At 43.5% G+C, this 14,327-nt stretch overlaps 1 protein-coding gene across 1 annotated transcript in view; it reads left to right on the top strand.

Annotated features, from left to right (window-relative positions):
• The window catches only part of LOC137287195 (thymidine phosphorylase-like), a 37,278-nt gene extending 24,542 nt beyond the window's left edge, over positions 1-12,736 (top strand). The window contains exons 3-9 of the mRNA XM_067819380.1: positions 23-225; positions 4,732-4,960; positions 5,531-5,649; positions 8,267-8,429; positions 9,388-9,615; positions 9,803-9,943; positions 12,461-12,736. Coding sequence (XP_067675481.1) covers positions 23-225; positions 4,732-4,960; positions 5,531-5,649; positions 8,267-8,429; positions 9,388-9,615; positions 9,803-9,943; positions 12,461-12,597 — 1,220 coding nt within the window. The 3' untranslated portion in view covers positions 12,598-12,736. The remainder of the gene's footprint in view (positions 1-22; positions 226-4,731; positions 4,961-5,530; positions 5,650-8,266; positions 8,430-9,387; positions 9,616-9,802; positions 9,944-12,460) is intronic.
• Positions 12,737-14,327: the final 1,591 nt, after the last annotated feature.

Raw genomic sequence — 14,327 nt, 5'->3', positions numbered from 1 at the left:
TTAATGGTATTCTGTGTTACAGGCGCCATGCTTATGGCCATGTACTTAAAGAATCTGACTATGACGGAGACCACAGATCTGACCCGCGCCATGATGAACTCAGGGGAAACGCTGAGTTGGCCAGAAGAGTGGAAAGGGAACTTGGTGGACAAACATAGCACTGGTGGGGTCGGGGACAAAGTCAGCCTAATCCTCGCCCCAGCACTGGCGGCCTGTGGGGTAAAGGTAAGACCGTCTTATCTGTTTGTTTCCTGCTGTAACGTCCTATGAAACTTAGTCTTCTGATACACCTATATTGTTAAAATTAGTGAAAACCCAAAGAAGCCCAGGATAATTCTTTACTTGAGCCAAGAGGCAATGTAGACTTGCCCAAATATTCTAGACTGGACGCCTGTTCAGTTAAAACTCTCGGGCATATATAAGATATTTCAGTGGAACATAGCCAGTAACTGACGAGGTTTGATGTCATTACCTCTGGTCCACGGTATTGCAGAACCGTGCAGGAAGCACAATAAGTCCCTATGGTCCTTAGTATGGTGGCCTCACTAAAGTTGCGAGCGATCTGTAGCCTACCTTTATGTTGTGTTTGTAATGAATAGCTTATAAACTCAACAAAAATAAAAACTTTACATTCGTTTCAAAGACAATAATTTGAACATTTTGGAAAATGGGTTTGAAATAATGATTGTATTCAGTTCTCTTGTCATTAAAGATGCTATAGCATACAGATCATGTTTGTAATGGAATCGGTTCCACCGGAAATGCGACTACAATGTCCATGATCAAAAACTGTGAGTCACAACTTAATGGAATCATGTCAGTATCGGGTGTGTCCTCCATGGGCGCTCACAACTGTGATACAACGTCTCCTCATGGATTGGATGGTGCGTCTGAACACAGCTTGGTGAATGCACCGCCATATTTGTACCAACATGACACCAAGCTCCTGCAAGTTCTGTGGAGGGTTCCTTACATGACGAAGTCGCCTGCCTAACACATCCCACACATGCTGTATGAGGTTGCGGTCGGGGGATCTTGAGGGCCACTCCATGATATTGATGCCAGCGTTCCTGAGGAAATTCGTTGTTAAAGGTCACATGCAACGTAAAACACAACTTTGCAGATTCTGGTACCTTTCGGTATGCACTTACCGAAACAAATCATAAAAAATGCCAATTCAACCTATAAAGTTGAAGAAAACGCGATGAAAAAAAGCCCGCGAAATCGGAGTTCAAACGTTTCACTAAATTCCCCCCAGCGCTGGGGGGAAAACTGGTTTCAACAGCTGTGCTGCCCTGCGTCCATAACGCATGCGCAGTGAATAGGTTCGCGGAGCTTGAAACAGTATGCATGCCCAGCGTCTGAGGTCGTGAGCAGTAGTCTCATCTTGGTTGTGTACACAAACAAGTAAATGATCTACTCGTTACGTAAAAAAACTTGTTGATTGTGGTAAGCAGTCTCTGTCACAGAGAAAGCTCAGTGTCTGGTTTATTCACACCTATATGTCAGCCTGCCTGTCTGCTAAAGACAACATGCAGTACACAGCTTCAATCATTGACCACGTGTAATTTGAACTTAACACCTATCAGAGTATACGACATAAAGAAAATAAGTTGATTTATGACTCGTGCACCCGAGTCCCGTGTCTGCCACATTATGTAATTAGGCACGTGTGATACACATGACATCAAGTCTTTGAATGTCATTTAGAAGTGTAAATACATAAGAATGAAGATTTTATGGATATCAACTTCTTTATGAGAGAACACAACGTTTCGGAGTTAATGCTTACTCCTTCATCAGGTGATTGAGAAAGGGATACAGAGGTGTATTTATATGTACAGGTAAAACAATAACAAAGTAACAAGTGGAATGAGTTAACGAAAGCTAGTATAAACAAGCACTGATAGGAAGCCGATAGTTAAGATAACAATGATGGAAGCCAACGGTAATGCATTACAGTTGATTGGATATGTTTACATAACATGATTGGGGATAAGGATGGAAGCCAATGGTGATACATTACGCATGATAGGATGATGTACATAACACACGATAGGGGGTGAGCATGTTTACATGAGGGTTGGTGAGGTACTCCTTGGTCGCGGAGCCATCAACCGCGACCAAGGAGTGTACCTACCAAGTGCCTGGGACTTATTGATAAATTAATCTCATCTACCTGTGTACATTCTATCTATGTAATTCATGTATAGCCTATCTACCCGAGTACATACTTGTGTTTGTACATCACCAACCCTCATGTAAACATGCTCACCCCCTATCGTGTGTTATGTACATCATCCTATCATGCGTAATGTATCACCATTGGCTTCCATCCTTATCCCCAATCATGTTATGTAAACATATCCAATCAACTGTAATGCATTACCGTTGGCTTCCATCATTGTTATCTTAACTATCGGCTTCCTATCAGTGCTTGTTTATACTAGCTTTCGTTAACTCATTCCACTTGTTACTTTGTTATTGTTTTACCTGTACATATAAATACACCTCTGTATCCCTTTCTCAATCACCTGATGAAGGAGTAAGCATTAACTCCGAAACGTTGTGTTCTCTCATAAAGAAGTTGATATCCATAAAATCTTCATTCTTATACACATGACATGTTTTTATGTCTGTGGGTTGCAAACAAACTACATTCACTTTTTTCGGATGACTGGATCTGACGGAAACTGGTGCAAACTCTTGTCAGTTTCAAGTCCTGCCTTGTACTTGGACGAATGACAGATTCCAGCCACGCAGTAGTTTACCATCTCTACTGATGTCATTTGTGATTGGATCGAGCGCAAATTCGGAGAACATGTATTTTCAAAACCCAACATCTCTATATACATTCTTCATGGATAACGACTTGTTTTGTTGTGTATGATTTTGTTTAACAACAGTATATGAATCCATACTGAAACGACGCATCAAGTACACAAAAAGAAGTTGTTATCCATAAAGAATCTTACTTTCTTGTGACTCGCTATACTTCTAAAATGCCCATCAAACAGATCATCTGTCTGTACACACAATGCACCCTCAGCAGATCAGCAAATGAAACAGCCAATCAGAATACGTCGTTACACTTGAGTGCACATCCAGGTGCTAAGACTGGGTTCGGTCTCCCGAGGGCTTCGTTTCGGGGGAAGTAAGCCCAAGTACAAAATATTGCACTTTTGAATCGCGATTGTACGCTTATAATTTGTTTATTTGTTTTTTTAAAAGCAGCAATGTATATTATATGTCATGAATAAGTGATAAATGTGTTTTAATTATGTTTGATTTTTTGGTTGCATGTAACCTTTAAATTGGCCGTATGAGGTCTGGCGTTATCCTGTTGGAAAGTCAGACCTGGGCCATGAGCTGCTATGAATGACAAAAGCTCTGGAACGAGCACCTGATCCTTGTATGCTGCCGCATTAAGGTTTCCCTGGATGACAATGAGGCGGGATCGAGCATGACCGTCGATAGTACCCCAAACCATAACGCCATCGCCCCCAAATCTACCCACTTCCTGTACGCAACACTGGGCATTACGTTCTCCTCGTATTCTCCAAACTCTAACCCTTCCATCAGCAAAGGTTAATATGAACCGTGAGTCATCACTAAACACAACCCTATTCCAATCTCGCTAGGTCCATCTCAGGTGACGTCGTGCCCAGACAAGACGTTGGCGTCGATGGAAACGGGTTAGAATTGGTCCACGATATGGCCGCCGTGCATGAAGACGAGCAGAGCGCAGGCGATTTCGAAATGTGTGGGCAGTCACTCGACCTCCAAGCAATACATTCCCAGTGGATGTGGCAGTGACAAACCGATTACGCAAATGGCGTAAGACAATCTGTCGGTCTTCTGCGTGTGATGTCACGCGTGGTCGGACAGGACGGGGGCGGTGAGCTGTGGTGCCAGTTTGACGGACACGTGACTGGAGATTGTGGATGGTCTGTCGACTGCATCCCATGATCCTCGCAACATCAGTGACGGACGTTCCCGTATTCAGCATGCCAATGGCACGTTCACGCTGAATGTTTGACAGTCGTGGCATTGCATATCAACGAATAATTAACCATAAAACCGTGTTTTTCTGAGATGACACTCTACTCTGCTACCGTGCGATCAATTACACGTGTGTCAATAGGTCACGTGACTTGTGGCACGTGGAAACGTGATTTTAGCGTGCAGTGCTCTCGCACGTGCTACGTAGGCCCGGCCAGTAGAATGAATCTGTGACGTAATGCCCTTGACAATGCATTTAACCATAATCATCACACAAGAACTCTTTCAAGAAAAGTTTTAAAACACTATTTGAAAAGTAAAAAGTAACGAGTGTCAAGTTTTTATGTTTGCTGGGTTAGTTTTATTTTCCCAATAGTTTTAATAATCAATTTTAGTAGTTATACTGTTCTTTGATGGCTACTTTTATTATGCATTTTAACAATTATTCTTAATTTATGAATTTCTGTCTTCAAGATATGGCTGAAATAATACCGACCTAATATTTTAACTCACTCACTAACCCAGGATGTTAAAACTTGTAGTTGAAGACAAGGTAGACGTAACGCTTAGCAACATGTCAGTGAAAGATGAGGAAGAAACCATTCCAAGTGTCAGAATGTAACAGGAAGCGTTATGGTAGGATGCTGAAACCACTGACATTAGTCAATCCCATAGCCCCTTGGGAAACATCGATGAATGATTTATTGGGGTAGATTCCTATGTTTCCAGGTTCCCATGATCTCCGGACGAGGATTGGAACATACGGGAGGAACGCTGGACAAGCTCGAATCTATCCCAGGATTCCAAGTCTCTGTGACGTCAGAGAAGATGCTGGATATCATCAGAACTGTTGGCTGTTGCATTGTGGGGCAGACGAAAAAACTGTGTCCTGCTGACAGCAAGATGTATGCAATACGTGACGTCACGGCTACTGTCGACAATCTCGGGCTAATAACAGGTGACTCGTGCAAAGTCATATCTAACAGCGATATCTTTGAAAATTCTCTTTTGTAGCTTCAAAACATTTCGTGACCAACTCGTGTTATTCCGGGACAAGCCGAATAGTGACTCTCTACTTTGAAAGTGGCGATCGAGTGGTGACGAGGGAATAAAAAAAACAAAGCCCGATCCATAATCAATAGAAATCCCAGTTTGAAGCATTTTAGGATTTCAGCTAAACTTCAGAACTGAATAAAGCATATACTTGAAAAATGGATTCTACCGAAACATTAGAATTAGTGCATTTTTTATTTTGTCCGTCAGGTTAAAGCAAGGAACGAACGAACAGGAATAGGAATAGGTGGTCAGGATCGGTGATCTAGTTGACATATCGCATCCCATTTTCGTAGATCGATGCTCATGCTGTCGACTCCTGGATTGTCTGGTCCAGACTATTATTTACAGGCCGCCGCCATATTGCTGGAATATTGCTGAGTACAGCGTTACGCAACTACCAACCAACCCCAAACCAACAAATTTATCACTCAATCATTCGCTTGTTACAAAGTCAATCATTTGATGTTTACAGGATCAATCATTTCCAAGAAGGCGGCGGAGAAGATTGACGCACTAGTGCTGGACGTAAAGTTTGGCGTTGGGGCTTTTCTCAAGGATATCGACACGGCACGGAAGCTTGCAGGGATGATGGTAGGACATCATTAGTAGAGGTGAAGGTCGAAGTCTTTCACCATGGCAACAACATTGCGATAATTGCAATCTGTTGGATACTATGGGACTTTAGGTGCTTCTGTTACAGTGTACGCTGGTACATTTCTCTTCTTTGCATGTCTTTATATACAAAACACACTAAACACATGTAAATACACGTGTATATTAATGCACTTATGACGAGCAAACATAAATGTGACAGTAAAGCAGACACCTGTTGAGAGTCCTAGTAAAAAGATAGTTCAGGGAACTCCTGTCTGAAAAGGAATCTCTGAAAAGATAAGTTTAGGGTATCTTAGCGACCCCACGATTATGAATCTGTCACGTGTGTGGAAACTTTCGAGGCCAATACCACGGCCCTGTGTGAGAATTTATCTCTTGTGTGTGGCTTTGGTCGGGTCACTTCGTCCCCGTACTGATAACAGCAGGGCAAAAGCCACATGGGTATGGAAGCGTGTTTCTGCCACAGTCCGATAATTTTAACATGTATGTAGATGGTACTTAATCTGCGAAAATGACATTGGTGACCATATTTTCTTATGACAAGGTTAAAACCATCAATTAACTTTACATGATGATATTTTAGGGATACGGATAACACTCAGATAAGCGCACCTGTGACAGGTGTGTCATTTGTTTGTAAACAGGTTACATAGTCTCTTGTGTTCGCTTGTGGGGCGCAATAGTGCAACTGCCTGTCACGCTGAAGGCCTGGGTTCGATCCCCGGTGGAGGCACCTGCGTTTGGGTCCCGAGGTGGGCACATTTGCGTAGAATCCATGGACAAGATACTTGTCTCAATTCACCCAGTTGTAAAATGGGAACCCATGAGGATGTGCTGGCAATGTGAGTGATTAGGTCATTACGCCTAACTGGCAGCATGGCTGTATACCCCCTGGGAGTAGAAGGAGTATTGGAAATTACGATAGTGTCCTTTTATGATTACAACTGCCCTCAATAGCTGCTTATCCAAAATGTTCATTTATTGGAAACCTTGATGTTCGTCACGTGACGTATTTTAGGTTTTTAGATGTGGACGGTATGGTGCTAAAGCCTTATCGAAGTTTTGGATTCGATCATTGACGATACATAGAACAAAGGTTAAATATCAAACAGGCTTTCTATAATTCATATACTATTGACGATCTTAAGTCTGTATGTTTAAAAGACACTGGTCTTTTTTATTTTTCTACTGGATTCAGAATCTCCCTCAAATGTTGCTATAGCAATACAGACTGTGGTAGTCACTAAAATATACGTGACAAAACCCATTCAATATTCAAAAGAATATAAATCGATTATTTGATTTCCACTTCATGATGAACAAGAGCTCACAAATCACTCCCTTATAGTGAGCCTATGATATTCCACCCATGTCACAAACACGCAAAGGCAAGTGAATCGGACAATTGACATTTTGAAAGCTTTACTCAGGCCTTGATAGTTGTAACTTTGAGAAGCGTTGCATGATGGTGGTTGAAACCGTATACAGAGTATGCTACAGCCATCATACTGATGCAATAGTTTTTGTGGAGATGCAAAGTTATTTCATCAATACCCGTGAAAACCTTGAGGATCGCGACACCACTGACTAACCCCAGCTATCTGACATACGTGATAGCTCAACACGCACTCCGTCATTCGTCACCAATCCCCCCTTTCCGTAACCTACGAGAAGATTCGAGTCGCTAATCGGCCTGTCCCGAAATAACACGAGCTGGTCACGAATGTCACTCCCTGTGCAGAGTTGCGTCCCCTAGGCGTGCCAGGAATTTGTAATCGGGATTTCGAATCCCGGTTCCCACTGATCATGTTTCTAGGTCTAGCGTCATACACTGGTTGGTTGTTCCACAATAGTGGCAAACGTCCAATAACTGCACCACGTTGACCTCTACGTTTTCACCACTTTAACACTCATACTGATACATCGGATTACTTATCTAAACTCACTACTGTTTGTTCAGCTTTACTTGAGCTACTCGACTTCACAAACTAGGGAAGCAGAGAATGTAATTAATGTTGCGTTTGTACGAAGAATGCTTATAACCACTTTTAAAGAAAGTTAGGACATTACTGACGATTTCTAGACATTAAGATGTCACACGGTAACCTTACCTCGGGTGTTCGGACATGTTGACAGTCAACCTACAAAGCCACACCCCTACACTATAATAGACCCAACCAGCAGGGTCACGCAATGCACTAGTTTTCACTTGATTAGGTCAATTTGAACAGGCTGAAATTCCTGTCTGGTACTTTCACAGACACGTTCAGCAGTGAGTCTTCCAACACTTTTACGATTCCTTTTAGTCTCGACTCATTAAATAGGTGGTGGGGTAGCTTTGTGATTAAAGCGTTCCCTGGTCCGGCCGAAAAGCCGGGTTCGATTCCCTACATCGACACAATGTGTGAAATCCCTTTCTGGTGTCCGCAATACTGATATTTCTATAATATTGCTAAAAGCTGCTTATAACTAAACTTACTCCATCTACAGTGGGTCTTTACTATTACGATGCCTTTTTGTCTCAAATTCTTAATAAACTGTTGATCCTCACTCTGGAGCTGTTGCACTGAAGTGTGTGTGTTTTATATATTAGGTCGGTGCTGGCAAGGGTTTAGGGATAAACACAGTGTCCCTTCTCACCAGTATGAGCTCTCCACTTGGCAAAATGGTGGGCAACGCTTTGGAGGTGGCTGAAAGTATCTGGACTCTCCAAGGCAACGGTCCTGATGACTTGTTTAATCTCGTCATAGAGTTAGGTTGGTGTAACAATTCCTACATTCCGTAATAACGACATCAGTGGTTATAGGCTAGAATGTACTGAACAGCATAAGAAACGCAATTTTCGAAAAAATATGTCTTGTTACAAAACTTGACAAAAAGCCAGAGATGCGTTTCTTTTCCTGTTCAGTATATATCACTTTTCAATCGAGATTGATAATGCCTAACGTTTTGTGCTGAGATACCTCTGAAGGTGTGCCTGAATACCTGGGAACCATTGTTTTGTTCTTGCCGCCAGGTGGTCAGCATACATGAGTAAAAGGTTTCGTCAGGTGCTTAGTTCAGTTCACTAACTGTAAAATATTCTATTTAAAAATTACATAATATACTGTCACCGTTCTGACACTGTATAATATTGACCGATCTAACATATAATGAAATGCTTACTGTATCCTGTTTAAGAGCACAGGGTTAATGTACAAAAGCAATATTCAATTTATATCCAATAAATGTGTGAAATTTTCATATCTAAATAAGTTGATTTGTTTTAGTACAGCCGGAAATGAAGTTTGAATGTGTACATGTCCATCAATCAGTGGGCGGTGGGATAGCCAAGTGGTTAGCGCGTTCCCCGCAGTGATGTTGCTGAAATATAACTGATCCGTGAGGATCCGGGGTAGAATAGGTCTTCAGCAACCCATGCTTGCTATACAAGGCGAATAATCTTGTAATAGCGACTAACAGGATCGGGTAGGCACGCTCGCTGACTTGGTTGACACATGCCATCGATTCCCATTTGCGCAGATCGATGGTCATGCTGGTGATCACTGGAGTGTGTGATCCAGACTCGATTATTTACAGACCGCCGCCATATAACTGGAATATTGCTGAGTGCGGCGTTAAACTATACTCACTGAAATATAACTAAAAGCTGTGTAAAACTAAACTAAGTACATGTACCTCTTCTTAATCCATGGTAACTATATCCTTCGACAGGCGGGGAGTTATTAAGCGTTGCAGGCAAAGCACCCTCTTCGCAGGAAGGGCGCTCTATGATCAAGGATGCCATATCTGATGGCTCAGCTCTGGCCAAGTTCTGCGCTATGGCGAAGGCCCAGGGAGCGGATCCTGCCACGGCAGACGCCCTGTGTGCCCCCGGCAACGATGTCTTCAGTGTTCTCCCGCGAGCTGGTGCCATCGTGGAACTCTCCTCCCCGGAAACAGGTAAGTTCCGATGTCTTTTACGTGTGGTAGTTGTCAGGGGAACAGTGGTTGATAGCCGGAGCATCGAGATAGAAAGCTACGGATTAATGGTGGACAAGATATAGATCTAGAGATTATAAGCATTTCGTGTATGATGACGATGAGGAGGAGGAGGATGACGGTGATGATGGTGTTTGTTTTATCGTAGGCTATGTGACCGGTATTGACGCTATGGCGTGTGCAGTTGCGGCCCAAAAACTTGGAGCAGGAAGATCTAAAGTTGGAGAAGCCATTGACTACACAGTGGGACTGGAGTTACTGGTTACGGTGGGAGACAAGGTGGAGAAAGGTGAGTGCACTGGTGGTTACCTGAGGACGGAGTTGGTTGTGGTTGGATACACATTGGTTAAGGGCAGTAGGTGGAGAAAGGTGAGTGCACTGGTGGTTTCCTGAGGACGGAGTTGGTTGTGGTTGGATACACATTGGTTAAGGGTAGTACGTGGAGAAAGGTGAGCGCGCTGGTGGTTTCCTGAGGACGGAGTTGGTTGTGGTTAGATACAGATTGGTTAAGGGCAGTAGGTGGAGAAAGGTGGGTGCACTGGTGGTTACCTGAGGACGGAGTTGGTTGTGGTTGGATACACATTGGTTAAGGGTAGTGCGTGGAGAAAGGTGAGTGCACTGGTGGTTTCCTGAGGACGGAGTTGGTTGTTGTTGGATACACATTGGTTAAGGGTAGTACGTGGAGAAAGGTGAGTGCACTGGTGGTTTCCCGAGGACGGAGTTGGTTGTGGTTAGATACACATTGGTTAAGGACAGTAGGTGGAGAAAGGTGAGTGCACTGGTGGTTTCCCGAGGCCGGAGTTGGTTGTTGTTGGATACACATTGGTTAAGGGCAGTAGGTGGAGAAAGGTGAGTGCACTGGTGGTTTCCTGAGGACGGAGTTGGTTGTGGTTAGATACAGATTGGTTAAGGACAGTAGGTGGAGAAAGGTGAGTGCACTGGTGGTTTCCTAAGGACGGAGTTGGTTGTGGTTGGATGCACATTGGTTAAGGGTAGTACGTGGAGAAAGGTGAGTGCACCGGTGGTTTCCTGAGGACGGAGTTGGTTGTGGTTGGATACACATTGGTTAAGGGCAGTAGGTGGAGAAAGGTGAGTGCACTGGTGGTTTCCTGAGGACGGAGTTGGTTGTGGTTGGATACACATTGGTTAAGGGTAGTACGTGGAGAAAGGTGAGCGCACTGGTGGTTTCCTGAGGACGGAGTTGGTTGTGGTTGGATACACATTGGTTAAGGGTAGTGCGTGGAGAAAGGTGAGTGCACTGGTGGTTTCCTGAGGACGGAGTTGGTTGTGGTTGGATACACATTGGTTAAGGGTAGTACGTGGAGAAAGGTGAGTGCACTGGTGGTTTCCCGAGGACGGAGTTGGTTGTGGTTAGATACAGATTGGTTAAGGACAGTAGGTGGAGAAAGGTGAGTGCACTGGTGGTTTCCCGAGGACGGAGTTGGTTGTGGTTAGATACAGATTGGTTAAGGACAGTACGTGGAGAAAGGTGAGTGCACTGGTGGTTTCCTGAGGACGGAGTTGGTTGTGGCTGGATACAAATTGGTTAAGGGCAGTAGGTGGAGAAAGGTAAGTGTACTGATGTTTTCCTGAGGACGGAGTTGGTTGTGGCTGGATACAGATTGGTTAAGGGCAGTACTTGAAGACAGTTGAGTGTACTGATCTTTCCCTGAGGACGGAGTTGGTTGTGGTGGGCTATATCAGTAGGTCGAGTATGATAAAGAGAACGTGCGCGGTGTGAATTAGGAACTTGTAAGGGTCGGATGGTGGGTTTCAGTGGTAGCGTTTGAATAGTTGACGGTTTTGTGCCGCTTTTAGAAATATTACAGCAATATCGCAGAGGGTGTCACTGTCTCTACAGATGAGGTCACACATTGCACCTATGTGGGGAATAGAACACGTGCCTTCGGCGTGTCAAGCGAACACTTTAACCAACAAGCTACTCATCGCCAGTTAGCATTTGAGGGTGCTGAGTCCTGTAGAAGACTTGCCGTTGTTTTGGTAGTAGTCAGTAGGGGTGACTATTGAGAGAGAAACATCTATCGCGATAGCGAAAGTCTGTTGCGACCAATTATTGAAGTACCATTGCAAGAGGTATTTTTCTCCTTGAACTGTCTTATATGAAGTCATTTCCCATGCAAAGGAATCTATAGTTCATATAAACACAAGCTGAAATAGTGAAATAGTTTCTTTTAATTCCTGACAAGAAATTTGAAATTCATATCAAGATTGTTTACGATTTTAAGGGGTGGATAACTCTAATTCAACACGCACGACTCTGGTACTTCCTGTATTTTGCAATGCGCATTTATCAACGTAGGTAAATTACTAAACTATCGGTAATCACACATACTATCGATGTTTTTCGTTTCTGCCATCGATTAATGGCTATCGGAGACTCGACATTGCAATCTATCGATAGTTCGATGCATCGTTACAGCCCCAGTGGGTATGAGAGAGTGCGTGAGTCTTGTTTTCCAATCAAATGGCGCGGTCTGAAAAAATAATCGAGTCTGGACCACACAACCCAGTGAACAACAGCATGAGCATCCATCTGCCGAATGGAAACCGATGACATGTGTCAACCAAGTCAGCAAGTCTGACCACCCGATCACGCTAGTCGCCTCTTACGAAAAGCATGGGTTACTGAAGGCCAATATGCTAACCCGGGTCCTCCCGGATTGGGTATGAAGTTGGAATTGTTAGAAACTGGCTTTGCATGCACTGACTGGACAATAAGTATCTGTATTCATATAACTGTAGGCCGGTTATCGATTGCTTGAAGCGTCAATCTTCTCTCCTACAGGTAAGCCGTGGATCAAGGTTCATACTAAGAATGGCCTTCCTGATGACCTCCGAGCCAAACTGGAACAAGCCCTCGTCATAGGCAGTGAAGCTCCTGCTTCCGGTACCAGCCGTGTCCACGAAGTCGTTTACGGTTGATACCGACGTCGCTGTCATACCTGTTCATGGCTACTCTCTAAAGAATCGTGCCTCCATATAAATTTCCTTGACGTGCGCATCCACTAGTGTTTTACTGGACTTAACTCGTCTCTACTAGGCTTCCACAGCATACGCAGTATATAGTTTATAAATGACAAAGCTTTGTGGTTGAGTCATGACATAATGACATTGTCGCGTTGTCGCATTGTCGCGTTGTCGCCCTCTCAAAAACAAGCAAAATGAGGTGAAAATTAACCAAAGCGCGACAATGCGACAATGCGACAACGCGACATTTCGCCTGTTTGTCGCATTGTCGCGATGTCGCGTGTCGCGTTTCGAATAACATTTACTCTGTTCCTCCAAAGTGCGACACGCGACATAGCGACACTTTTCAAGGTCAAAATATGTCGCGTTGTCGCATTGTCGCCCTATCTAAGATATGTAAGAATTCACTAAAACGCGACACGCGACAATGCGACAACGCGACATTTCATCAAAATGTCGCGATGTCGCACTGTCGCGTGTCGCGTTTTATTAAAATATTGACCATAGTATGCATTTAACAAATTAACTGAAACGCGACACGCGACAATGCGACAAAATGTATGTCGCATTGTCGCGTTGTCGCCCTTTTTGTTACCTGTGCGCATGTGTAGAAAGTAAATTAATCTACGCATGCGCAGAAAATGTTATACTCTATTCCATACTTCACTGGTCTTTCGTTACCTCCAATGGTTTTTGAAATGAAGTAGTGCCCGAAATGGCCTTTTCTTCTTGAACTTAATGCAAATCTTTCTTTATTGTTTTACATATTGCAAATGTATTTAGCCATTCAAGTGTGTTCTAGCAGCAAAATGAATTAGTAGCGCAACTATTCATTGTAATCACGGCGCACTGTACCCCTGTCATTCAAGGCCGGGCAATTTGCTGAGCAGTTAGTCTCTTAGTCACACCAGATAGTTATTACCATACGTTCGAATACCAGCACCATACACATTAATCACGTTGGAAATTTCGATGACAGGTTGTGATTACAGGTTGTGAAAAACTATAATATTGTTAAAATTCAAGCCACATCGGCAAATTCATCAGGTGATGTCCTCGAATGGGTCACTATGTTCCATAATGTGGCTCCTGACAGTTTCGTGGTACAGTCCTGTCGGACGCTGACGAATTTGTCTGGGATCTGCCTCTGTTCAGCCAGCAGTGGATGGATACCAAGTAGAATTAGATATCACTTAACCATCCGTCACCTCAAGGACAGTTTTGGTCGACTTTGAACGTGATAATGGGAAAACGCCTTACAAATGGACTGTTAGCAGTAGGATATTAGAAACAATGACATCACTTGGTAGAGTTGCGTACACTTGTAGTGCCAGAAACCAGCTTTCCCTCCCTCACTCCTCTTACTCTTCTCGCCGCTCCACTCCACTCACCCAAGGGTTATTGGTATAAATAGCACGGTATTTCATTACAATCATGTATTATGATGCCCGTTTTCATTTCTGTTTGAATCCTATATTATTAATCCTGCACACAGCCTGATTCACAATATGCCTCATAATTTGTTCATACGGATACTAGATCCAGCGATATACATGTACTTGTATCGTTTTAAACCTACGGCTGTTATATCAAAAAAAAAAATTCAGCAAAAGGGTCAGTCTGAATAGAACCATTCCGTTAAGCAACGACACTCAGCCACTCTGGACTTCACGACTAGATGTACG

The sequence above is a fragment of the Haliotis asinina genome, chromosome 6 (assembly GCF_037392515.1).
Source record: "Haliotis asinina isolate JCU_RB_2024 chromosome 6, JCU_Hal_asi_v2, whole genome shotgun sequence".
NCBI lineage: Eukaryota > Metazoa > Mollusca > Gastropoda > Lepetellida > Haliotidae > Haliotis > Haliotis asinina.
This window is presented reverse-complemented; position numbering and strand designations above follow the sequence as displayed.